Here is a 26,685-nt window from a genome sequence, read left to right on the forward strand (position 1 = left end):
GTTAAAGACCTCTTGGGCAAGCTTAACACTCATAAGTCAATGAAACTTGAAGGTGACTGATGCTGTGCTCCTTCAAAGACCTAGATGGGAGCTCACCAAGTCAGATAACTTTCTGTACTAGAATTCCCTGATGCCAAAGTTAAATTTTACACCATACATATCGATCCCTGAGAAGATGCCTGCTTGAGCTTTGCTGGTTGATACTCATATGGTGCAACAGGTTTTGGTTTAGGGTTTTTTTTTTCTCTCTCTGAGCAGAAAAGATGACTAATGGGCCTGAAATGGAAGCCAGAGGCTTGCAACCTTGCAACCAGAGGCTTGCTTCTTTTCCCTTTATTGCAACTGCGTGGGAGGTCCTGGTCCAAGATGGAAAGAGTGGAGGACCTAAGCAGGAGGCCTGAATGTGGTTCCATAAAAAATGACATGGGGATACTGGTCCTGGAATGTCTTTCAACTAGACAGGTTCCATGGCTCACAATGCTGCTCTAAGAAGCAGAGTGGAGAGTGAGGTCTGCATTGTGGCACAACTCACAAGCCTTTCACAGTGCTCCACCTTTACGCTTCAGCTGTGCTCATGAATGCCTCTCTTTCTCCCCAGCTCATGCTCACTGAACACAAGGGAAGGAAAATCACATTATAGGGACTTACAGAAAGTGAGATGGGATCTGTTTTCAGCATACCTGAATGTCATCACTCCAGCACTTTGCCCACACCATATGTCTGTGGAGGACCATCTGTCTGTCCATCTCATTCCACTTCTTCTGACCGTGCTATGGTTTTCTTTTAGTACCAGTGGACTTCAGGCTCTGTAGGGGTAGAAACAAGTGCCAGAAAGTCAGTGGGTGGTGGGATACATTTCTCTCTTTGCTTTGCATCAGGACATTGCTACCTTTTTCAACAGATTCCTGTTCCCAAGGCCAGGTGTTGTCTATGCTGCCCTGTGCTTAGACAGATGAAATTGTCAAGTTTCTGTGGCCTAAGCCATAGATAATAGTGGAACTAAATCTGTGTGGAGTCTGGATCTGGTAATTCCTATTACAGAGTACTGCTTTGCAAAAGCTGCAATGCTCGACATTTTTTTTCCTAGCCCCTTTCCTATGTTATTCACCAAGATATTTAATGATTGAAATGCAAAAGACCAGGAGAAGAATGTGTTTAGGTCTGGAGGATGTGAAGAACTTTAAATGAGACACTTTCATAGATTCATTGAGGTTGAAAAAGGATCTTAAATTCATCAAGTCCAATGGTAAATCTTACACTGCCACATCTACCACTAAATCGTGTCTCAAAGTTTCTTGACTGAAAGGGCTGTCAAGCATTGGAACAGGCTGCCATGGAAGTGGTTGAGTCACCATCCCTCAAGGGACTCAAAAGATGCTGGGTTTTGACATACTTTTCCTATTCCGCTCAATGCATGTGTTCTTAAGCATCATAGACCTTATCATCCCCATTGCATGACTGAAAAGTTGTGGTATAAAGATACCAAGGAAACAACTATGGGTCGAGCAGCAAATCACTGAGAAAGCCAGCAATAGGACCCGTAAGTCCCCACATCCAAGTTCTCTAAGTGCCTCAAGTAGTCTAGATTCTCTCCTTAGCACTCTTGACAAATTATTTATAGATGAATTCACATAGTCAGTAAGATGTAAAAATGTTCTAATTATATCATTCAAATCAAATTACAATTATGCCTTTAGTTTGCCAGACAATGCTTTGCCAAAAAAGGTTTGCCAGAAATGTTCTGACTGATGAAAGGGGGAGCATCTGCAGCATCTGCAGACAAGACATTATAAAATCTCCCAGACACAAGTCTGGCCTGTCTTCACTGAAGGCTTCAAGGTAAGTGCACACATTTTGCGAGCTTGATAAGAGAGGACAATCTTCTTGCCATTTCTCCTGCCTCTGGCAAGCACTTTGATGAGGGAATGCCTGTGTGAACAAACATTTTCAATGTAATTTTTATGCATGTCTGTAGCTTCAATCTATCATTTGTTCCTGGAATTCTGTGCAGCAATAAGAAACAGCTGCCATTCCTATTTTACAGGGTTGACCAGTTTCCAGGATACAAGCCTTTCTCCAAAGGTAACACACTCAATAATGCATCCCTATACTGCAGTCTGACAGGATTTTTGTAGATGCATGATTTCTCTTCATAAATTCTGTTGTATTTCTGCTGATTTAGGTTAGGCTAGAGTGGTGAAAACAGGGAAGATCTAAAACCTGAAGTAATTTTTCATTTTTAGCACAAAAGACAATACTTTTAACAAGCAAGTTCTCTCTTGAATCCTCACTCATAACTGAGGACCAGAACAGAGTGTGCTTTTCTCTGGCTGTACTTTCTGTTATGTGAACATCGCAAACCTGGTCAGAATTCATTAAGATGAGTTACCAAACTGTAGTCAGTATTCATAGGATGTTCTTATTTACTGTCACAAGGCCTATGTGTTTTAGAAGTCTCACTTCTGAGTGGGACTAGGGTCCCTTAAGTTCAAATCAAAGTGGATTTCAGTGGTTGTTTCTAGGAGATTTTCTGGGACACTGGTTAGCAAATTATTAGCTAAAGAGAAAGGAGCTTTATCACTGATGTAGATTGTTATTCATCTCAGTGGACCACAGCCTTTTTTTTTTCCCCACCAGACACCTCTGCTGACGTGCTTTCAATAAAGTGCAGCCATGTCGTCAGACTCTGAGATGGCTGTTTTTGGGGAGGCAGCTCCTTACCTCCGAAAGTCAGAGAAGGAGAGAATTGAGGCCCAGAACAAGCCTTTTGATGCCAAGACATCTGTCTTTGTGGCCCATCCTAAAGAGTCCTTTGTAAAAGGGACAATCCAGAGCAGGGAATCAGGGAAGGTCACTGTCAAGACTGAAGGTGGAGAAGTAAGTGAAAAACAAAGCTTGAAGGACACATGCTGATTCCCACTCCGAGGTTTTAGCTGACATACATGGATCTTTTGTTTCTTTGGTAGACCCTGACCGTGAAAGATGATCAGGTCTTCTCCATGAACCCTCCCAAGTACGACAAAATCGAGGACATGGCCATGATGACCCACCTCCACGAGCCCGCCGTGCTGTACAACCTCAAAGAGCGTTACGCAGCCTGGATGATCTACGTGAGTACCAGCAGCAGGCTTCCTGTGGGTAGCCAGGACGAGCTGCTCTGCCAGCCTCAGGGGAAGCCAACGTGCTGTCTCCCTTCCCCACAGACCTACTCGGGTCTCTTCTGCGTCACCGTCAACCCCTACAAGTGGCTGCCGGTGTACAACCCGGAGGTGGTGTTGGCCTACCGAGGCAAGAAGCGCCAGGAGGCCCCTCCACACATCTTCTCCATCTCTGACAACGCCTATCAGTTCATGCTGACTGGTGAGTGCTTGATTTCCTTTGAACTGTTCTTGCAATGATGTATCTATAGAGAGAAATGCAGGGTGCTCTAGAAATAGAGTGCACTGGTTATAATATTGTGTGTGTAACATTAATGGAAGATAAATGCACTTAACTTGCATAACTCAGTGTAATGGTCTTTGTGAGCTGAGTGTCTGTTTTGCCATTAGAATCAGTAAAGACCCAGATTTAATGAAAATAATCCTGAAGGAGTAAATTCACTGGAAAGAAGACACCTATTTTCCAGTGTAGGCTTTACTGACTGTAATGCAATCTTATAATATGCATAGATTTATATATCTTAATGACAAAACTTGTCTCAGCCAGAGAGTACAAAGTACCATAATATTACACATATCCTGTAAATGATGCGTATATACTCACTGCAAATTTGAAAGCATCAGTGCAGACAAGTAAAACAGAGTATCTCTGCATTGATCAGGTACATAAATTCACTGGATTATTATGCAAATAGAATTCATGATGGAAAAGATGATCAGGCAGTCTGAAGTGCATACAGCCATCAGTGATCTGTGTAAGCCCTACACCGATCTATGCAACTGTGTATTAACTGAACCTTATATTGAAAAGTCAACCTCAGAAAACAATGCCAAGGGCAAAATAAAAAAGGTTTTCACTTTTAAACAGAATGGCTCAAATTAAGCTCTTTCTGCTTTGTTCTCTTCCTTCTACCTCTTATTTTCTCCTCCCTATGTGTTTATTGAAATAGAATGTTTTCTCCTGTTCTTTTGTTACAAATTGAGAAATAGACCTAGATAAATCTATGGAGCTACATATCTGTCCATATAGATAGATCTATGTACGATATCAGGAAAACAGTTTCTGTATATAGAAGAAATAGTGAATGGTCAAGCACTTCTCTTATTCATGATGCCTCCAAATTTATATAATATTTCTCAGGAAAATTTTAGCTTTGGAAGAATTTACATTTTACCCATAACAATTTACACAACCTCAATATTTTTGTTACATACACTTCCCAAACAAGAGAGAAATAGGTAGCTTGATGAGAAGGCAATATCTTGAAAGGCATAAGACTACACAAACTACTCTGATGTAAGGGCAGGTGTCAGGAGGATGGCCAATGGTAGGACAAGGGGCAACGGGCACAAGCTGGAACAGAAAAGGTTCCAAAGAAATACAAGGAAGAATTTCTTCAGTGTGAGGGTGAGGGAACACTGGAAGGGGCTGCGCAGATGGGCTTTGGAGTCTCCTTGTCTAGAGACATTCAAACCAACCTGGATGAGTTCCTGTGTGCCCTACTCTAGCTGGTCCTGCTCTGGCAAGGGGGTTGCACTGGGTGATCTTCCAAGTTCCCTTCCAGCGTTTGAGATTCTATGATTCTGTGATTCTCTGATGACTTTACTTAAGTAACTAAAGTACTGATGGGAGCATTAAAAGTACCTACTAAAATTCCAGGACGTTTTACTGTCCTCTCTATGCTCTGGAAGATTCAATTCATATGTTTCCCCTAGTTTTTGAGTTCATTGTTATCCATAATCACTAGGAAAAGCTTTTTAATCTCTTTCTATTCACAGATCGCGAGAACCAGTCGATCCTGATCACGTATGTACACCCCCTCCTCGGGGCCCTGCAGGGCTGCCCAGGGCCAGGGCACCTCCTGCCTGACCACACGCTCTCTGCTTCTCTCTTTGGTTTGGCAGCGGAGAATCCGGTGCAGGGAAGACTGTGAACACAAAGCGTGTCATCCAGTACTTTGCAACAATTGCAGCCAGTGGAGATAAGAAGAAAGAGGAGCAGTCAGGCAAAATGCAGGTAAAATAATAGACACTGTCTGGAATGGATGCTTTCCTCTGTTCCTGATGTGATTTTTAGAAAGGATACCCATCAATATCATCCTGCAGGGAACGCTTGAGGATCAAATCATCAGCGCCAACCCACTGCTGGAGGCCTTTGGAAATGCCAAGACCGTGAGGAACGACAACTCCTCACGCTTTGTAAGTTGTTGCCTAGTCAAAAATCCCTCCTTATTATAGAAGCAGTGATGGTTCTTGGCTATCAGCTCAGCATTAATTTTCTTTTTCACCTGAACAGGGCAAATTCATCAGAATCCACTTTGGTGCCACAGGCAAACTGGCTTCTGCTGACATTGAGACTTGTAAGATACTCTCCTGGACTTATCACATTCTTTCTAACCCTCTCCAGTTCTTGTGTTAACTCTGTTCTACCCTCCTTGCCAGACCTGCTGGAGAAGTCCAGAGTCACTTTCCAGCTGAAAGCAGAAAGAAGTTACCACATATTCTATCAGATCACCTCCAACAAGAAGCCAGAGCTAATTGGTAAGAAAACTTTTTTTGAAGGAAGACCATGGAACAATAGCTCACTGTGTCATCTGGAAAGCTACAGCAAGTTTGTTTCACTTTTTATTCCTTTCAGACATGCTCCTCATAACTACAAACCCTTATGATTTCCAATTTGTAAGCCAAGGTGAAATAACTGTTCCAAGCATTGATGACCAGGAGGAACTGATGGCTACAGATGTAAGTCACTTAGCAAACAGGTCATCTGGTGGATAGATGCCTTAGTATATATATGTTTCCTTTACTGTTTCTGTTGTCAGAGTGCCATTGACATCCTGGGCTTCACTCCTGATGAGAAGACAGCCATCTACAAACTGACAGGGGCTGTCATGCACTATGGCAACCTGAAGTTCAAGCAGAAACAACGAGAGGAGCAGGCAGAGCCTGATGGCACAGAAGGTATCAGCAGATTAAACAAATTTTCCAAGAGATAGTCTTTGTCACCAAAAGAGGGTTTTAGTGAGATTTCAGGCTTAAAAAAATGTAACATTCTAAAGTAAAGAAATATTAATTCAATGGCTAGATGACAGATGAAACATTATCTTATCTAATGATACCTGTAATTTTAGTCTGTGACTACTTAATAGACAAGACATCTGGTATGCAATACCAGGAAGGCAGGAGGCATGGATGTTAATTCCAGTATTATTACTTGTCATACATTATTTGCTATACTCTATACAATCTCTGCTCTTTTGTGGAGTGGTGAAGTGTCTCAGCCCTAATAGGATGGAAGACACTGCTCTTACCTTCACCTTTTGGGAGGAATTGCGATGAAAGGTGTTTATTCGATAACCTAGAGTAACAGCAGGAAGTAAAATCCATGCCTCCAGCTGAGTGTTGAATTCTCTTGCTATACAAATAGAAAAAAAGTCTGAAGTGCCATCTGATAAAGGATGAAAGCAATGGGTTCTCTTGAAGAGTATTTGTAGAAACTGAAGCTCAGAAATTCTTGTAGGCTATGAATTCTGAAGACAACAGAGAAATTAGCTCTCTGTAGCTTTGACTCAGATATTTTTGTGCAACTCTAACAGCAAGCACTGTTACTTTTGAGGTAGTTATCTCAAGGAACTCCTCAGTATTTACTTTTCTCTCTTTTTCCCTCATGTTCAGTGGCTGACAAGGCTGCCTACCTGATGGGTCTGAACTCAGCAGACCTACTCAAGGCACTGTGCTACCCCCGAGTCAAGGTTGGGAATGAATATGTGACCAAAGGTCAAACTGTGCAGCAGGTAGGAAAAATGCATTAACGTGGAACAGGATCTGATGGTTCCCATTGATTCCTCTCTGCTGTATATAGTAACCCCCTAAACTTTCTTCTGGCTTTAGGTGAACAATTCAGTGGGTGCTCTGGCAAAGGCTGTCTATGAGAAGATGTTCCTGTGGATGGTTATTCGCATCAATCAACAACTGGATACGAAGCAGCCCAGACAGTACTTCATTGGTGTCCTGGACATTGCTGGCTTTGAGATCTTTGATGTAAGGAACATCATTTTTCTAGCATTTTAACAGAAGTATGATTAAAATTAAAAAGAATTCTGAGACATATTTTTAATAGAAATTAATATTTTCCATCACTTGTTGCAGAAACACACAAAAATAATAATAGAAAACTAATCTCCTAATTACTCTGAATTTCAAACTGTCTTTTCTAAATGTAAACTCCACCCTAGAAAACATAAGAAAAGTATACAGGAAAGGCGTTGTATTTAAAGTAGCACCAGTGTTGAATTAGGATTGAACAAGAGAACACCTTGCTATTGTTGCTGAACCTTGAAAATGCTGCATGTCTTTTTTATGTCTGGCAGTTCAACAGCTTTGAGCAGCTGTGCATCAACTTCACCAATGAGAAACTGCAACAGTTCTTCAACCACCACATGTTCGTGCTGGAACAAGAGGAGTACAAGAAGGAAGGAATTGAGTGGACATTCATTGACTTTGGGATGGACCTGGCTGCCTGCATTGAGCTCATTGAGAAGGTATCTTCCCTGTTCAATTTTATCATATGTTGCATCTTCCATACTTGCCAAAACACATACTTAAGAAGCTTGTGCCAATATTCTGGCATTTTAAAATATTTATCTTGTGAAAGCAACAATTGTTTTTGGAAATCCTACTCACATATCATGACTTTTGGTAAGAGTATTCATTTCCAGCTTAATCAAAGAAGTCGTACAGAAGACTGTCATTTTCTGCAAGTACCTACCAGTAAGAACTTTTGTGGAGTGGATAGTATTTTGTAATTTTGTATTTGCAATATTTTCATTAGAAAATGCATTTCTGTAACTTCAAATGAAACATCAACGCTGAAAAATTTGAGCTTTAATTTTCTTTGACTTATGAGTGCATGGGAACAGCTTTCTCTTCTGAGTCAAAGAACTTTTTAACTAAGGATGTCCTCTTTCTGATCTATTTCTTCCTCTTGATTGTTGTACCATCTCCCAGCCCATGGGCATCTTCTCCATCCTGGAAGAGGAGTGCATGTTCCCCAAGGCAACTGACACCTCATTCAAGAACAAGCTCTATGACCAGCATCTGGGAAAGTCCAGCAACTTCCAGAAGCCCAAGCCTGCCAAAGGCAAGGCTGAGGCTCACTTCTCCCTGGTGCACTATGCTGGCACAGTGGACTACAACATCACTGGCTGGCTGGAGAAGAACAAGGACCCTCTGAATGAAACTGTCATTGGGTTGTACCAGAAATCATCCCTTAAGACACTGGCCTCACTGTTTGCCAGCTATGGTGGAGCAGATGCAGGTCAGCTCTGTGACAATTGTGTTTTCATAGTAGGGCAATGCTGACAGAGAATTAGAGTAGTAAACACTAAACATTTAAAGTTGTTCTGTGTTGTGTGTTCTCCAATGTGCAATATCCATATTTTAATACTTTATTTCTTTTCTTGCCTTTGCAGAGGCTGGTGGTGGCAAAAAGGGTGGCAAGAAGAAGGGTTCTTCTTTTCAGACTGTCTCAGCTCTTTTCCGGGTACAGTTCTGTATTTATTGCATCTTTTTCCTATGAAGAAGAAGAGCAAGCTAATATTGCATTTGAACAGATTGCTTTGAGTTGCTGTAAGGGTGGTAAAATTCTTTCAAATTTCAACATCAGGTTTACCAGAATAAATTTCAATATTGCTGTTGTGTTGTGTTAAAAAATAAGGATTTAGTCTTCAAAGATCATGAAAATGTAGGTTTTTTTTTTTTCTTTTTGAGAGGATATTATTCTGATCTTTTTAGTTTTATGAGTCTAAGTTGGAGTAGAAGGGTAATTTTAGCATTTTTGCATTTATGTGAGGCTGATATCAAGAGTCTCATAAACATTTTCCAAGGAGATATTTATCTGATTTGAAAAAAACTCAACTTTTATAAATATAAGTAGATTGACTTCAGAAAGCACAAAATGAAAAATCTAAAAGTTAATTATTTTGTGCAAAAGTGTGAATTTGTATGTCAGTATGTTGTTTGTGTTTGTATTTTTATGTTAGTTTCCATTGAATCCATAAGCAGCATAATAGTAGCTCAGTGCTTAAAAATGGTGCTCAATCATCAAATACAAGAAATATTTGTTTTTCCTGTCTTTACTTAAGTATTCTGAAACCCAGCTAGTTTTTAGAAGTCATAAAATCACTACCATGGGCTTGATGAATCAAACACTGGACATAAGAAACTCACATTACTAACTGGTCCCTTTAGGAGAACTTAAACAAGCTGATGACCAACCTACGGAGCACTCACCCTCATTTTGTCCGCTGCATCATCCCAAATGAAACAAAAACACCTGGTAAGACACCCTAGCACAAGGAGAACTTGCTCTGACACCTCCTTCCCCTCTAGCCTGCTCTTCATTACTGCTCCAAATTTCTAGGTGCCATGGAGCATGAACTGGTACTTCACCAGCTGCGGTGTAATGGTGTGCTGGAAGGCATCAGAATTTGCAGGAAAGGTTTTCCCAGCAGAGTCCTCTATGCTGACTTCAAACAGAGGTAACAGCACTGCACTTCTCAGCATCAGGAAAAGAAAAAGTTGGCTCATTCCTATAGGTTCAATCAGGCTGCACTCTGTTGTCAAAACATTGCTATAGATGAACTGGTGATGTGCAGCAGCTGCTGTGTGTTGACTAGGAAAGAAAATAGCCTTTTCTGCCTTTTTCTCTTGTCACAGATACAAGGTGCTTAATGCCAGTGCTATCCCAGAGGGACAGTTCATTGATAGCAAGAAGGCTTCTGAGAAGCTTCTTGGGTCAATCGATGTGGATCACACTCAGTACAAATTTGGGCACACCAAGGTACAAACCCTCCTTGACTCACTCACCATGGGCTCAGGCTTTGCCTGACAGTGATGTGCTGCAACATTCCCTTTCTCAAGGTGTTCTTCAAAGCTGGTCTGCTGGGGCTGTTGGAGGAGATGAGGGATGAGAAGCTGGCACAGCTCATCACCCGCACACAGGCCATGTGTAGGGGTTACCTCATGAGAGTGGAGTACCAGAGAATGGTGGAAAGGAGGTAGGCATTCCTGACCTTCAGTTAAAGTCACTGTACTTGGTGGAAAGTTTTGGTATTCATCATGTTAAAGATATGCAATGTACACTATAACTATGTTTCAGAGAGTCCATCTTCTGCATCCAGTACAACATTCGTGCATTCACGAACGTCAAGCACTGGCCCTGGATGAAGCTGTTCTTCAAGATCAAGCCCTTGCTGAAGAGTGCAGAGTCTGAGAAGGAGATGGCCAACATGAAACAGGAATTTGAGAAAACCAAGGAAGATCTTGCCAAGTCTGAGACAAAGAGGAAGGAGCTGGAGGAGAAAATGGTGAAACTGGTGCAGGAGAAAAATGATCTGCAGCTCCAAGTGCAGGCTGTGAGTTTATCACCATTAATTTATCACTCAGAAAAGGAGTCTATACATTCAGACTGCTCTTTTGTAAGCAGACAGTCAGACTGTAGAAGAGCACAAATGATATATTTGGTGAATTATCCATCACATATATATGAAGCTGAGGAAAGGAAGTCAGCTCTAAGAAGGAGTTAGTGCTCCTGCCTTCAGTGGAAGGAGGCAGATACGCTCACATGAAATATTTGAAGCAGAGTTTTGTCTGAATCCTCAATTCCCTTTGAGCAGGTGAGTCCTGCAGGGGGTGTCTCCATCTTACCAGGATATTTTTTTTATATCTCTAATCAGGATTTTCTGTGGTAGTTTCACTATAAAAATGTCCCCTGCTGGTAAGATCATTAATATTTAAGATTGATATGTGTAGCTAAGAAGTTATCTTTATTAAAAGAACATTCGTTTCCACTAAATGCCATCTTTCTATAATGTATTTGTGTTCGGGAGCCCAGTCTGGGATGCATAATTTAGAACAGATCAGACAGAAGGTTTGTTAGGTATAACACAGTGAGAGAACATGCAAACAACGTCTTCCCCTCTGCTCCTCTGTTCTCTGCAGAGACCCAACCTTTTTACTCTACCAGAGAAACAGAAGGCAGTGAGGAATGGGAATCATTTCAGTGTTAACAACACTAGGTTGCCATTCATCCTTAGGAGGGATGTCCTATTTAAGCAGCTGGTTAACTGCAACAGTTCTAAGGAATCAAACAGTAAATAATGTGACAACATGAAGAGGCCGGCGCTTGGTGGAGTGGAACACCCTACATAATCTTAGCTCAGAAGTGAGGACTTGGAAAAAAACATAGGCTGTTAGTTTTCAGTTGAAAGGAATATTCGTTAAGTAAAGATAAATTCATAGCTAGACCTCTCAGTCTTAAAACACTAATAATTTTACTGCCACCATCCTATGAACCTTGTAGACACAGCACTTTACAAAACAAAGTGTTGCTTAAAAATATACAAAAAATTATTTGATTATTACAGTACAAAGTCACCTTAATCTACTCACGAAATTACTTAAATTACCAACTAAAAATGAAACACTCAACCATTTATTTGAAGGTCCCCATAGAAAATGGGAAACTCCTGTTACCCGTTTTCACTACTATACAGAGAAAAAATATGTCCCTTTTTGCCTTCCAAATTTGCCTTTCTAATTCATTTGAATTAGAAAGTTCCTTATAACAAAAGTCCACCAAAGAATTAGATGACTCGGTGATCACATGAAACCAGCCACTCCAGACACAGCATGGAAGGATGACATGCAGGTACCAGATCTGCAAAGACCCTACTTGTATAAGCAGCAGTCTTAACACATTTAGACAGAGTAATCCTTTTTACTATTAAATTACAGTCAAGACTACCAGATACATTATTGCTAACATAATGAAGGGCTTAGAAGGATTAAGTTACAAAAGAAAAGATATTGAATGTGGTGTTTGAGAAGAGAAATGTCTCCAAGCACTTTGTTTTCTAGGTAAATAAGAAATTCTCACACCTACCACACCTGTGAGACAGGAGAGAGAAAGAAATTTGGTAATCAATATTCTTTTCAACTGAGAAACTGTATAATGCATCACAGAAACACAAGAATAAAACCTCACACTTCAGGCCACATTTTGATATAGGCTCACATAGAAAAGGGGAGAAAACAAACAAACAAAAATCTGTGTTTCCCCAACAGGAAGCAGACAGCTTGGCTGATGCTGAGGAAAGGTGTGACCAGCTCATCAAAACCAAAATCCAGCTGGAAGCCAAAGTAAAAGAGGTGACTGAAAGGGCTGAGGAAGAGGAAGAAATTAATGCTGAGCTGACAGCCAAGAAGAGGAAACTGGAGGATGAATGTTCAGAGCTGAAGAAAGATATTGATGACCTTGAGTTAACATTGGCCAAGGTTGAGAAGGAAAAACATGCCACTGAAAACAAGGTATAGGGCAGAAGATACCACTCTCACTCCAGAAAAGACCTCTGTCCTGCTCCGCAGTGTAGAGTTTTAAACAACATATTTTATTTGCTCTTGCTCCCTTCTTCCCAAAGGTGAAAAACCTCACAGAGGAGATGGCAGCTCTGGATGAGACCATCGCCAAGCTGACAAAAGAGAAGAAAGCCCTCCAAGAGGCCCATCAGCAGACACTGGACGACCTGCAGGCAGAAGAAGACAAAGTCAACACGCTGACCAAAGCTAAAATCAAGCTGGAGCAGCAAGTGGATGATGTAAGCACACAGGCACACAGCAAGAACAGGACAGGTATGCAGCTAAACCTGGCTGGCAGAGTACTGATGGTCTTGTCCATTTCAGCTGGAAGGGTCCCTGGAGCAAGAGAAGAAACTGCGCATGGACCTGGAGAGAGCCAAGAGGAAACTCGAAGGAGACCTGAAGCTGGCCCATGACAGCATCATGGATTTGGAAAATGATAAGCAGCAGCTGGATGAGAAACTGAAGAAGTGAGTGTGGCTGTGGGGCACCTGAGCACTGGGCTGCTGCACTTGTCATTTTCTTGGAGCTCTAACACAGTTTGCTTTGCCCAAAGGAAAGACTTTGAAATCAGCCAGATCCAGAGCAAAATCGAAGATGAGCAAGCTCTGGGCATGCAGTTACAGAAGAAGATCAAGGAGCTGCAGGCAAGTCTCTGTTCCTTGCCCTCCTTCACCTGCTCTCAGGTCAGGTAGCAGCAGGGCAGGGCTGTGAAGGGTCCCAAATGTTCCCAGGCTCGTATTGAGGAACTGGAGGAGGAAATTGAGGCCGAGCGAACGTCTCGGGCAAAAGCAGAGAAGCATCGGGCTGACCTCTCCAGGGAGCTGGAGGAGATCAGCGAGCGGCTGGAAGAGGCAGGAGGGGCGACAGCAGCTCAGGTGGAGATGAACAAGAAGCGTGAGGCGGAGTTCCAGAAGATGCGGCGTGACCTGGAAGAGGCCACGCTGCAGCACGAAGCCACGGCTGCCGCCCTGCGCAAGAAGCACGCGGACAGCACAGCCGAGCTTGGGGAGCAGATCGACAACCTGCAGCGAGTGAAGCAGAAGCTGGAGAAGGAGAAGAGTGAGCTCAAGATGGAGATTGACGACTTGGCCAGTAACATGGAGTCTGTCTCCAAAGCTAAGGTACAGAGTTTCTATCATGTTACTGCCCTATGATACATGATTTTGAATCTTCTGATTGCATTTTGCTACCACACAGAGTTGCATTGATTTTCAGCATGAGAACATTAGTAGCAGTCCTCTTCCCTTTTATGTTTATGACATACAGACTAATCTGGAGAAGATGTGTCGCACATTGGAGGATCAGCTGAGTGAGATTAAGACAAAGGAAGAAGAGCATCAGCGCATGATCAATGACCTCAATGCTCAAAGAGCTCATCTGCAGACAGAAGCAGGTAACACACACACACACACACTCTAGAATGGGACAAATTCTAACTGTTTACTACAAGATAGAGAGTGATGTATTACTCAAATGGGTCTATACTCTTTAAGCTGGTATACAGTGCTTTAAATTACAAACTTTCTGTAAAACTTTGCAGGTGAATATTCACGCAAAGTGGAAGAAAAAGATGCATTGATATCTCAGCTATCCAGAGGCAAACAGGCATTTACTCAACAGATCGAAGAGCTAAAGAGACATTTAGAGGAAGAAATAAAGGTAAAGGAATTTCCTGTAGGGTGGCTGATTTCAGATTTTCTTTTATTTCAGGATATTCAAACTCCACATAAAATCAGAATATGCGAGCCATGTCACTTTAATTTGGAGTCTCTTTATTCTGCAAAAAACAGTTGATTAGGACATTGCCTTCAGTGTGAATACTGAGACAGGGAATAAGAGCTTTAAGTTATTATTCAGATTAATAGGGGGCATTAAAAAACGGTGAACATACACCTAAAATCGATGTTTGGTTTCCATAATGGAAACTGAAACTGAAGAACATCTTGAAATGGATTCAACACATCTCAGCTTTAAACCTTTCTTTTAGAGTTTACCTGTTATTTTTCCTGAGCTAATGTTCTAGATTCTGATAAATTAAGTGATAAGAAGCTTTTCAAAATGCAAAATCAATGGATATTTTTTCCTTTGGCTGACTTTAAATGTCAGATTCAAATAATTTACAACTTTCCCAAATATTGACATTCAATTGTCTCACAGGTGATTTATTATCCCAATCCCATTGTGTCTCCAGGCCAAGAGTGCCCTGGCCCACGCCTTGCAGTCTGCTCGCCACGACTGCGACTTGCTCCGGGAACAATATGAGGAGGAGCAGGAAGCCAAGGGGGAGCTGCAGCGGGCCCTGTCCAAGGCCAACAGCGAAGTGGCCCAGTGGAGAACCAAATACGAGACGGACGCTATTCAGCGCACCGAGGAGCTGGAGGAGGCCAAGTACGTGCTGATAGGATGTGAAGAAGCCAAAGGGGATTAAAAAACCAAAGGCAATGTTAGGTGATACACACCAAGACGTTCTGAGAAATGTCACAGATTTGCTTTGAGGAAGGGTAACAGAAAGTGGCAATTTTATGTTAGAGAAAGTTTAGTGGTATATTAAATGTAAAGGCTAAGAACAGCATAAATGAAAACCTCAACTCCAAAAGGATTAAGCACAATCTAGTAAAAACCACAATGGTTCCTCTGTGCTAACCTATAGCTGTGCTTACACCTCCCAGGAAGAAGCTGGCACAGCGCCTGCAGGATGCAGAGGAACACGTTGAAGCTGTCAATGCCAAATGTGCCTCCCTGGAGAAGACAAAGCAGAGGCTGCAGAATGAAGTGGAGGATCTGATGATTGATGTGGAGAGAGCAAATGCTGCCTGTGCAGCTCTGGATAAGAAGCAGAAGAACTTTGACAAGGTCTTTTGGACTCCAGCCATGGGGCTCCTGGGCAAAGCATCCCTTCCTGATTGCCACATCCATACTCACGCCTTGTTTCTCTCCAGATCCTGGCAGAATGGAAGCAGAAGTATGAGGAAACTCATGCTGAGCTGGAAGCCTCCCAGAAGGAGTCTCGCTCGCTCAGCACAGAGCTGTTTAAGATGAAGAATGCCTATGAGGAATCCTTGGACCACTTGGAAACGCTGAAGCGTGAGAACAAGAACTTGCAGCGTAAGTCCCTGGCCCTCTGCTCCTGACTGGGCTTTCTCAGTTCCCCACACTACCCACTGCTCAACAGTGGTCAGTGGCTGCAGGTCTGCAAATTTGCCTGTCCCTGCTGCATGGCAGGACCCTTCCCATAGTGCTCTGTCCCTGAACATGCCATTTCTTTTTGTTTCCATAGAGGAGATTTCTGACCTCACAGATCAGATTGCAGAGGGAACAAAGGCGATTCATGAGCTGGAGAAAGTCAAGAAGCAGATTGAGCAGGAGAAATCAGAACTCCAAGCCTCCCTGGAGGAAGCTGAGGTACAGACAGTGCTAATAAATCCTATACAGATTGAAAGCATAGGTATGGATAGGAAAGCAAGCCTAGATTTCAAGTACTGCTTTAAAATATAACTTATGAAGGATGTCACTGTTCTTGCTGACTTCCCCAGGCCTCCCTGGAACATGAAGAAGGGAAGATCCTGCGCCTCCAGCTTGAGCTCAACCAGATCAAGTCAGAGATTGACAGGAAGATAGCAGAGAAAGATGAGGAGATTGACCAGATGAAGAGAAACCACCTCAGAATTGTGGAGTCCCTGCAGAGCAGCCTGGATGCTGAGATCAGGAGCAGGAATGAAGCCCTGAGGCTGAAGAAGAAGATGGAAGGAGACTTGAATGAAATGGAGATCCAGCTGAGCCATGCCAACCGTGTGGCTGCAGAGGCACAAAAGAACCTGAGAAACACACAGGCAGTACTGAAGGTCTGTTCATCAAAGCTACCAAAAGACAAATGTCATCCCTGACACCTAAGCACATGCCCCCAGCTTGTAATTTCTCTTGTCTCTTTTACAGGACACCCAGATCCACTTGGACGATGCTCTCAGGACCCAGGAGGACCTGAAGGAGCAGGTGGCCATGGTGGAGCGCAGAGCAAACCTGCTGCAGGCTGAAATTGAGGAGCTACGGGCAGCTCTGGAGCAGACAGAGCGGTCGAGGAAAGTGGCTGAGCAGGAGCTTCTGGATGCCACTGAACGTGTGCAGCTCCTCCATACCCAGGTCTGCACTTGGTGCGAAAGCTGACTTGCCTAAGGCTGTATGTTTGGTGTTACAGGCCTTGGAATACACGTCTTGCCATCTCTCTTTGTACAGAACACCAGCTTGATCAACACCAAGAAGAAGCTGGAAACAGACATTGCCCAAATTCAGGGTGAAATGGAGGACACGATCCAGGAAGCCCGCAATGCTGAGGAGAAGGCCAAGAAGGCCATCACTGATGTGAGTTGGGGCTCCTTTCCCTGCTGGTGATGGTTGTGTTCTCCCCCCAGAGTATCTCCAACCCCAAAATGGCTTTGACCCTTTTGTGTCCCCAGGCTGCCATGATGGCAGAAGAGCTGAAGAAGGAGCAGGACACCAGCGCCCACCTGGAGAGGATGAAGAAGAACCTGGACCAGACGGTGAAGGACCTGCAGCACCGTCTGGATGAGGCCGAGCAGTTGGCACTGAAGGGAGGCAAGAAGCAAATCCAGAAGCTGGAGGCCAGAGTGAGTGAGGCTTTTATTTGTGCCTGAGTGAGCATGTCCCTTGGAAAGACACCAGTGAAGCTGCAAGGATGGTCTTGTGATTGCAGGTGCGGGAGCTGGAAGGGGAGGTTGATGCTGAGCAGAAGCGCAGCGCTGAAGCCGTGAAGGGTGTGCGCAAGTACGAGAGGAGGGTGAAGGAGCTGACCTACCAGGTAAGGCAGGAGGCCTCCTTGGGCTGACTCTCCCACAGGAACTAAATCTTCTTTGCACTTAGCAGCCCAGGGGAATTTGCATTGTGGGGAAACCAATTCAGTCTCTCTCCTGTTTGCCAACTGCTTTAGTCTGAGGAAGACAGGAAGAATATTCTCAGGCTGCAGGATCTGGTGGACAAGCTGCAAATGAAGGTGAAATCCTACAAGAGACAATCCGAAGAGGCCGTAAGTATCAGTCTGAGCACTTGGCAAGAGACACTTTCCAAGTGGGTAGCATGGTATTTGAGGAGGTGAATTTAAGAAACCTGTGATGTTACTGCAAACAGTGCAGTACAGATAGGAGCTTCTGCAACCAGACAGGGGATTTGTGACAGGGAGACTGAAGAAATCTCATGGGCTCCTTTTCTCTTACAAATGCCAAAGCCCACCTTAGGGTCTGCAGTAGTAGTTGAACATCTAATGATAGAGGTAACAAAATCCGATTTCCAGCTGCCAATTTGTTTGTTTCCTTCCCAAGTTCCAGAACAGGAATATGTTCAAATTCTGTAGTGCTCTGTCTAGATTGCATCTTCTATGGAAGGGAGGATGGGGAGGTGTGTGTGAGGCTGACCTGTAAGCAGTGGAGGCTAGGGGATGGAGGTTTGTGCCTACCGCAGGAAGGGCCATAGCCCTGCAAGACCAGGCCACAGGAGGAGTGCAGGCTCTGCCCCAGGCTCCTCACCACCAACTCCTCTCCCTGCACAGGAGGAGCTGTCTAATGTCAACCTCTCCAAGTTCCGCAAGATCCAGCACGAGCTGGAGGAAGCCGAGGAGCGGGCTGACATTGCAGAGTCGCAGGTCAACAAGCTCCGAGCAAAGAGCCGCGAGTTTCACAGCAGGAAGATAATAAAGGAAGAGTGAGGCTGTAATGAAGCAGTAAACTGACCTGAGGGCTGCACAAAATGTGAACCTCTTGGTCACTTTCTTCTCTAATTAGTCTTTGTACCCCCCTCAATGTCTAGAGAATAAAGCCGTAGATTCCTCTGCACACACACTCTGAACAGCGTTTTCTTGGTTTTTTCTCCTGATCCAGCTTTGGTTATTTTATAGTAGAAAGCGTCTTCTTACTTTTCCTGGCTGGGGGAAGGGAGATGCCAATGCAAACTCTGACTACTGATAGTCCAGCCTTGTGCCCTCTTCCATGTGCTGCAGCTCCTTGCCCTGCTCCTGCTCTCACATCCTCTAAACTCCGGTGACCTTTCAGCACAGCTTACTTCCCATGGGAGAGGCAAGAGAGGGTGATCCCTTTTCCTTTGAACATCTGTTTGCCAGACAGGATTTCAGCACACAGAGCAGAGTTTTGACACACTGTCAGTGTCCCTAAGTTGTGTCATCTCTCAGCCTGAAGCCCCTCAGCTACTGCCACCTGCTCCTATTTCCCTGCATCAGGCAAACCCCTGAGACCTGCTTGGGGCCTCATACAGGAAGAACTCGCCCCTCAGCATATCACTTGAAAGGTCAGCCTGTCCCCTCTGGTTTTCCATGCTGCACAAGATATTGCTTCAGGCAAGGGAAAAACACAATACCCATGGGCTACCCCTCCCCTTCTTCCTCACAGACTGTTCCTGCTTTTGATCAATCAACAACCTAACAGTGATTTTTTTGAGAAGAAGGGGAGGGCATGAAGGTAAGAGGGAGGGGAAAATTGTCAAACACAATTTCCTCCCTTCAGACACTGATCTGCACAGCAGAGGCCCAGTGGGCATGCACAAGTGTGGCGTGTCATGTGCTCCATAAGCCAACTCGACGGGATTATTCTGATGTATTAAGCCTGGTGTGAAAGACACACAGGCAGTGCCAAGGTGCGTTAAAGAAAAGCACACAAATGTCTGCCTAGTTCTCCTAGAACTGACAAGTCTTGGCTTCCAAGTAACTTCTTCCCCTTGTTTTCAAAGAGATCACACAGCGTTGGAGGGTTGTCTCATAAAGCTCAGAGTGCAGGGCAGTGTATACAGGGAGGTAAACACGGGTTGGTGGTAACTGAGGGCTCTCAAGTGAATGTGGAAATCCTTTCAGCAGTATCAACTTACACAACTGCACCACTGTTGCAGCTCTGTCCCAGTCTGAAGTCTCTGTCCCAGTCTCTGCGTTTCACCCCCGCTGACTCCAGGCTGTAGAAACCCTTCATGCAGACCATGTGAACTGAATGAGAAACTCACGAGAAGCATCTGAGGAGGGAACTTCATCTGTCACTGAAACAAAACAAGAAGCTGTTAGCTGTAATGGCTTGTAAAATATTCTCTCAAATTTTCTTTCCAGACCCTGCAGCATCCTTTGCCTCATGTTGCCTCCACCATATAAGCTTGAGGATGTGTCCTCAGAATGAAGTAATGCAGCCAGCAAAGGCAGGCATAGAGAAGTGAGAAGAAGGCAGTTGTGAAGAGGAGTCAGCAGACTGATGGTTGCTGGCCACACTGGTAAGTGTGACATGGTGATAGTTTCTTTGATGCTTTGTACAAAAGAACTGCTGAAAAGGACAGGCAAGTCACTGAAGAGGCAACTCTTGTATCATGGGTACAACTATGTCTGTTCTGATCTACTGTGGCATTATTTAGACGCTATTTTTTTGCGAAGTCAACTGTTTCAACCTCTAGCCTCTTCTGTTCCACTGGCATGCAGTTACACACCCTCTGTCATCTCTCTCATGCATATGGTTGAAAAGAAAGCAGGCAGCCAAGTGCTCCAAGCTCAGGGTCAGGTACATACCCTCAGGCAGGATTTGCTAGAAGCGTGGCCGGGCAGCACTGATGGGACTGAGGCCTGGCCCTGTGTCCCTGGAAAATCCAGAGCTCCCTCCTGTCCCCCTCCTTCTATGCTCTGAGTTGCCACCAAATGTCACATCAACCTTCACAAGAGTCATTCCCAGAGGAGGAGACAAGGCCACTGAGAGCTTTGAGGGAGGCTTGTGCCAGAAGGATCATCCCTTCAGTTGCCTCTCTCCATCCTCAGTGCCAGAAGCTCAGAATAGCCCTGCTCTTGCAAGACTCCTGCACGGGGTCATGCTGCTTGTGTAGCTGATCTGCTCCCAGGAATAGCAGCCAAAGACATTCCTGGGCGGGTAGGTTGCCGTCTATATCTCAGTGCAACGTGCTGCCACGTAGGAGCGGGACAGCTGTGCTGTGCCCTAAGACACCGAAGGCTATTCTTACCCCAGAGAGCCTTGCTCTGGCACAGCTCCTTTCTCAGCTGAAATGTGACAAATCAGAAACAGGCCCATGTGTGCTGTCCCTGGTAAAACCCAGCACCTGGGTGCTCACCATGCCCTCCTCAGTCATACTGTCCCATGGAGAACATCAAAGCTGTCCAGGCACTTTCAGCAGTCAGTTGGGGCTCAGTTAGTGCTGGACAGGGACATCACTTCTCTTGGGAATCATCAATTGTAAAAGACAGACTGGGCTGTTCCTCAGCCTGGATCTTGTCACCTGACAGTAAAGGTACAGATATATTCCTTAAGGGATCCTTGGTAGAAAAACTATGGCATTATTATCAGGGGTCAGGATCAAGGGGTACTGGTCAGAGAGCTCCAGCAGGCTTCTGTCTGTCCCAGGGAACTCAGCCAGGCAGCAGCCAGCCATACCCACTGCTCAGGACACCCATTGCCAGGGGATGGCAGCATGGAGCCATCAAGGCAGATTCTGCCCTGAGAAGCTGGCTTGCTACAGACCAGCAGCTAGCTCTCACTTAGATTTGGTGCTTTTAAAGCTGCTGAAACATCCTGGCTCATGTCTTATAATCAATTCACACGAGAAAGGTTAAAATTCAACCAGGTGGGACAGACAATTTCATGTGTTGAGCACTGTGACAAGGCAAAGTCGGCTGGCAGGGGGCAATGAAAGCCTGGAAATGTCAGGATTGCTGATGCAGAGAGAAAAGACTGAGCTGACAGAAGCAGCCACTGCAGGGCCTCATTTGCACAGGGCCCTCTGCCCAGAAAGGGACCACACAGGTGTTTGGAAGTGTACAACTGTTAAAAGGGCAACACAGAATATCAATGGCCCTGCCATCTCCACCACACAGCTGGTAGAGCAGCCTCAGGAGAGAGATTGCAGCACTTCTTTTGAGAGCTGTGATCTGCCTGTACCTTCATAGTGCAGGTACCAGGAGAAGCCCTGTACTCTAGGTCACCCTTAGGGTGGCTGTGAGATCTGGGCTCCAGAGATGAGGCCTTGTTAGATGCTTAGGCCAATGAGGGTGACAGAAAGCCCTTTGCAGCATGAAGTGTAGTCGATTCATTCCCATAGTCTACCTTTATGATACTTCAAAACACAGAAGTAATTACAGTATTCTTCCCCATGAAGAGGATGTAAAAATGGCACTGCAAACCCAAGCAAAGCCTACCTAGACCTTTACTGTTTGAAACAAAAGCAGAGCAAGGTTACAGTGAGAAGAAATCCTACCCCTCATCTGCCTGGTTTGCTGCTTCTATCCTGTGGTTTCTTCTTATAGAGGAAGCCTGGGGCTGGGGTGAGAGCGATCTCCTTTCCCTCTGGTACATGTCAGCAGGATGGGAGACAGGGCTGCTGTGAGAAGCAGGAACATTCATTAGCACACACTTGAAGCACAGGCTGCCTCTCCTTTAGCAAGTACAGGGGCACGATAGGAGAAGGTCAGTGCGGCAGAACAGCGAGTGCTGGGGTCTTTGCACCTAGGCTAAATGGGTTTCAGGGAGAAAGGGTGGGAGTCCTGAAAGGTAAATGTCTCTCACAGGCATAGGCATTAGATGTGCTCCTGGAGCATACTTGTCAGACAAACCAAAGTGTGGGACAACAGGGAAATGTACTTAAACAGCATTTTCCTTGCTTGACACTAAAAATTACTGAAAGCATGCTCAAAGACTTCCCATGTAGTTAGTGCTGATAGCAGTATGGCAGCATGTGTGGACCCCAAGTAAGGCAAAGGCTGGGCAATGGGATGGTCCTGTCTAGAAGTCTTTGAAGCTGAGGCTGCAGGCACAGAAGCACCTGCCAGCTGCAGTGCCCCTATGATCATCTGATTCCCATTGCTGACAGGAGTGAAGTCTTTCTACTTTTGCCATGGACTGTGGCAATGAGATTGCAGGAGGCTTTGGAAGGCCAAGGGCAAATAGATGCCTTATTTAGGTGGACTGTGCCTCACGCCCTTGCCTCTGCTGATACCCTCTCCAAGTAGGAGTCTGTAGCCAGAATGTGACATTTCCTTCATGATATAGCTACTGAGATGGTAACAGGCTGTCCCAACGTGAGCTTGCCAGACACCTGGGTCTCCAGGGCCAGAAGTCTCTGGGATAAAGTACACAATTGTCAGCAAAAAGCATTTGCGCATCCCGTCCTGGGATTTCTGATAGCTTTGAAAGCAGAGATATTCAATGCCACACTTGGGAACTGCACCATAGAGCTGCCAAACCAGCTGCCATTTTATAGACACTGATTATCATGACTGCCTGCTGTGACTACCTCGTAGGGTTGTTACGTTGTGGGCTTTGCAAAGGGCCTGAGAAGTTGTGGGAGAGGGGCATCCAAGTGCTCTGGCAGGGCAAAATGCATCAGAATTACAAGTAGCACTGGGAAACTGGCTTTGAGAAGGTAATTTAATTGAGAAAAAACAAGTACTTTTGGGAAGATTGGATGAGATAGACAAATGCATTGTTTATGGCAGTTGAACTAAGGAGGAAGGGAAATGAGGATTTTAACATACCACAAATGAACATTGATAAATAAGGACACTTCTATATTTTTGAAGGCTTCTAGGCATTTTGTATTGGTGTTTCAATGTTATTGTTGGAAATCCAGAAAGTTTCTGTAGTATGAAACAGTTCACATTTCAGTGGGTTGTACTTTGCACAAAACAAAATCATAGAAATATTTACCATAAATTAGAAATACCTTAAATATATCATCTATCTTACTTGAAAATTATCATATTCTTTAGGATTTGGAACTTACATCACTCTTATAGGACATTTTATTGTGCCTTTTTTTTTTAGGATCCTTGCAACTTGCTGTATTTTTTAATCAGAACTAATAATCTCGGTCATGGTGTGTTCTTAAAGCCGTCTTTACATAGATTGTTTTAGCCCTACATATTGCCCTGTGCTTGAACTACAGTGGAGCTTTATTAAGGACACATGTAGAATGCTGGTGAGAAACTGAAGTTTTCTTGACTTGGGATTATCTGCTATGTGTGGAGGTCAGTAGCTGCACTGATGCTTTATTTGGGCAAAGGTCCTGAAAAAGATATTGGTTTGTAATGGCCAGAAAGAAAGACCTCTTAAACAAAAATTTAAAATAGGTGCAGGTAATGGGCTCAGATAGAGCTTCTGTCCCATACTGGACAGCAGGGGACTGGCAGGTGATCTCTGGAGCACAAAATCAGTGCTCTGGTAATAGTAGTGCACACAGCAGAAAACATTTCCCATCAGACATTCTGACAATACAGTAAAATTGAACAGTTCACACTGTGAGCTGTGCTGGGGACATCAAACCCCAGGCACAGAGGAAATTACTTAGCACCCAAATGTGGCTGCTCAGGTCTCATGACAGTTTTCTTGCACTCCTCACAGAATAAGCACTTCCCTCAGCCCCAGCAGCACAGCCCCAAGCACAGCACAGTACTGCTGGGAGAAACAGTTCAGCACTTATGAAGGCTTGGGAGCTGCAGCCCAAAGAAGTAAAGCCCAAGCTTAGCTAACATGTTGAGACAAACAGCAGTGTGGGGGCATGGGATGGCTCTGCTCTGAGAGCCTACCAGCCACTCTGCTTCAGGAATTATATGGCCAACTGGAGGGATTTTTCAGGGAACTGTGCCTGTCATGGCAGTGACCAAAAGAAGTGGTCATTGCACACTTAGGTGATTAGGCTGATATTAAAATAGGCTAATTTTACACAAACAATATATTCTGTACTCTGTGAAAAGTGTTATCCTAATATTCTCCAAACCAAAAGCAAGTTTTGAGAATCCTTGTTTTTCCAATGTGAGGAACAATTGTAGGAATTGGCAATAGGAAATGTCTCATATGATATCAATACTGCAAACTCTTTCAGCTTGGGAATGCATTGCATATTTTCAGTAGTTTTAATGTTCAGAGGACTTTCTTGTTTTATGAAGAAAGCAGTTAAATATGTTACAGATATAACTTTAACATTAACTTATAGCAACAAAACCTAGTTGTAAAAACTGAACAAATCTGTTTCCATTGTGTAGCCTCTCCCTACTTGTCTCACAAGTGTACTGCCAACACAGAAACAAGCCAATTAATCAAATGCCTGTCAATTTTAGTTTATATTGCTTTCTTCATTTCTTCTCCTTTCATGCCATTCTCCAATTCCTTTTGCCTTTTCCTTTCCCTTCCCTTGCTGTCAGAGCCTGGTCACCCCACTCACCTGTTCTGTAACTGAAGCTGTTCAGCTGCTTTGGCATGTGAAGAAAAGGGCATTCTGAATGTCACCTCCTTGGCCAGGACCTACTGCTCACATATCTTTCTTTGATATTTGCTGTGGAGACAGAAGGAATTTGAGTAACCATAGAAATCTCATGCACACTCAAGAGTTGTTCCTCTTTAATTCTGAAAGTGTTATGTGTTAAGTGTCTCGCATCTCAGCCTAACTTTGCCCTCCCCCTTCACTTTTCTTTGCAAGACTATTATATTACTCAATGAGCAGCAGTACTTAGGTGTCATCAGACCAAAGACAAGACATTGCTTGGTTTAAAACCTACTTTTGAAACTTCCCAAGTAGAAGTAACTTCTTTTTTCCTTTCTGTGAGGTCAAACAATAACTGTTGTCAAGCATTGCAGAAATTAGACTCCAAACAAAGGAACAGTATCAGAATGTAGCAAGGCCATTTCAGTCCATTCATAGCTGGCCTGAGATACAAGGAGGTTCTGAACAGCAACAGAAACAAAGGCTAGCTCACTTAGGTTTTTTCTTTGCAATAGCCAAACCAGTAACTGGCCCAAAATATCTTACATATTATCAGTTTAGTAAGTCTTTTCTTTGTTAGCATCATCGCTGGCTTTTCCCTAGAAATTACCCTAAACTCCTTTCCTTCTATATCCTTTTTATCACTGCTCAACTGGAATGCTCGAATCCTTGAAGGATGTGTCTTAACCAGGTTAACCACTAATGTCCAGACTAGATATGCTATGCCAGGAACAAAGAAAGAACTCAGTATATTTCATTTAATGCAACACAATGACAACCTTTCCACAGAATAAAAAGAACTTTTAATTAAAGTGTCCTTACCATCTCCAGGATCCAGTGCGCAGCCACATCTTAGCAGAAGTGTCAGAATGAGAACCTTTGCACCACAGAATTAGTGTTCTGGCATTTCTCCTTGTCTCATGCCAGCATTCCTGGGAAGTCTTATTTTACCCGATGATCTTCAGTGTGAGGCTACACATTCTTTACCAGTCTGTTCATGAAGGATTCACAGGCACAAAGATCCCTCAGTGTGTTTTATAAATATTAGCAACATAGCTGAGAACAATCTTGCAATCTGCAAATCCCATCAGGAATGTTTTTCAGGATTGGTGTAAAAACTAACTCTAAGCAGTAAAAAACGGTGAATGTCTTTCGTTTTTAACAAGAAACTTGGATTCTTATCTTTGCAGTTTGTGAGCAACTCAGCATTATGAGACAACCTATTTTGTTGCACATTGACAATTTGATTCCTTTAGCTAAAGACTTGTCATACCCTAGCACTCATATTTCCAGGATAAATAATTCTCTGTATTCTCTTCAAAGATGCAGTCAATAAAAATAAATACCATAGCAGCCCATCTTCAGGTAAAGTTGCAAGACAGAACTCAGGAGTCACAATTTCTGTGAAAAAGTAAAAGCTAATGAGACTGTCAAAGTTATTTGATAAGCATATAAAAATTATAAATTGCACAAAATTTTACTCCTGCACCATAATGAAAGATGAAAATGGACCTCACAACTTATTCTGTACTGTACTGGAATTTGCTGACTGCCCACGAGGCAATCAGTTTATAGTAAGGTTTAGCCTCAAGATGCAAAATCCATCCTGGGCTGTTGTAAAAAATCAGCAGTGTTCCTCTTCAACCACTTTTTTCAAGTAGTAAAACAGTATGGATGAGTACTATATAAAGACCTAGGGCCTATGGTCACTCTTTTCACAGAATTACAGAATGGTGGGGGTTGGAAGAGCCCTGCAGAGCTCATCCAGCCCAACCCCCTGCTAAAGCAGGTTCCACTCCATCAGGAGCACAGGAACATGTCCAGGTGGGTTTGGAAACCTCCTGAGAAGGAGCCTCCA

General features: G+C 43.8%; 1 protein-coding gene across 1 annotated transcript; it reads left to right on the top strand.

Annotated features, from left to right (window-relative positions):
- Nucleotides 1-2,673: 2,673 nt before the first annotated feature.
- Nucleotides 2,674-18,291, top strand: LOC104551324 (myosin heavy chain, skeletal muscle, adult). Its single transcript, XM_062010625.1, has 38 exons — nt 2,674-2,877; nt 2,967-3,110; nt 3,204-3,360; nt 4,938-4,965; nt 5,064-5,175; nt 5,265-5,357; nt 5,455-5,518; nt 5,601-5,699; nt 5,797-5,900; nt 5,981-6,119; nt 6,834-6,952; nt 7,050-7,199; nt 7,529-7,699; nt 8,166-8,475; nt 8,630-8,700; nt 9,408-9,495; nt 9,580-9,697; nt 9,876-9,999; nt 10,080-10,216; nt 10,318-10,573; nt 12,285-12,527; nt 12,638-12,814; nt 12,900-13,045; nt 13,132-13,222; nt 13,310-13,699; nt 13,845-13,971; nt 14,119-14,237; nt 14,770-14,966; nt 15,248-15,431; nt 15,518-15,683; nt 15,856-15,980; nt 16,112-16,420; nt 16,512-16,715; nt 16,809-16,934; nt 17,030-17,200; nt 17,287-17,391; nt 17,521-17,616; nt 18,136-18,291. Exons 1-38 carry the CDS (start codon nt 2,674-2,676, stop codon nt 18,289-18,291), a joined length of 5,820 nt encoding a protein of 1,939 aa, XP_061866609.1.
- Nucleotides 18,292-26,685: the final 8,394 nt, after the last annotated feature.

This window comes from Colius striatus, chromosome 18 (assembly GCF_028858725.1).
Source record: "Colius striatus isolate bColStr4 chromosome 18, bColStr4.1.hap1, whole genome shotgun sequence".
NCBI classification, from domain to species: Eukaryota; Metazoa; Chordata; class Aves; order Coliiformes; family Coliidae; genus Colius; species Colius striatus.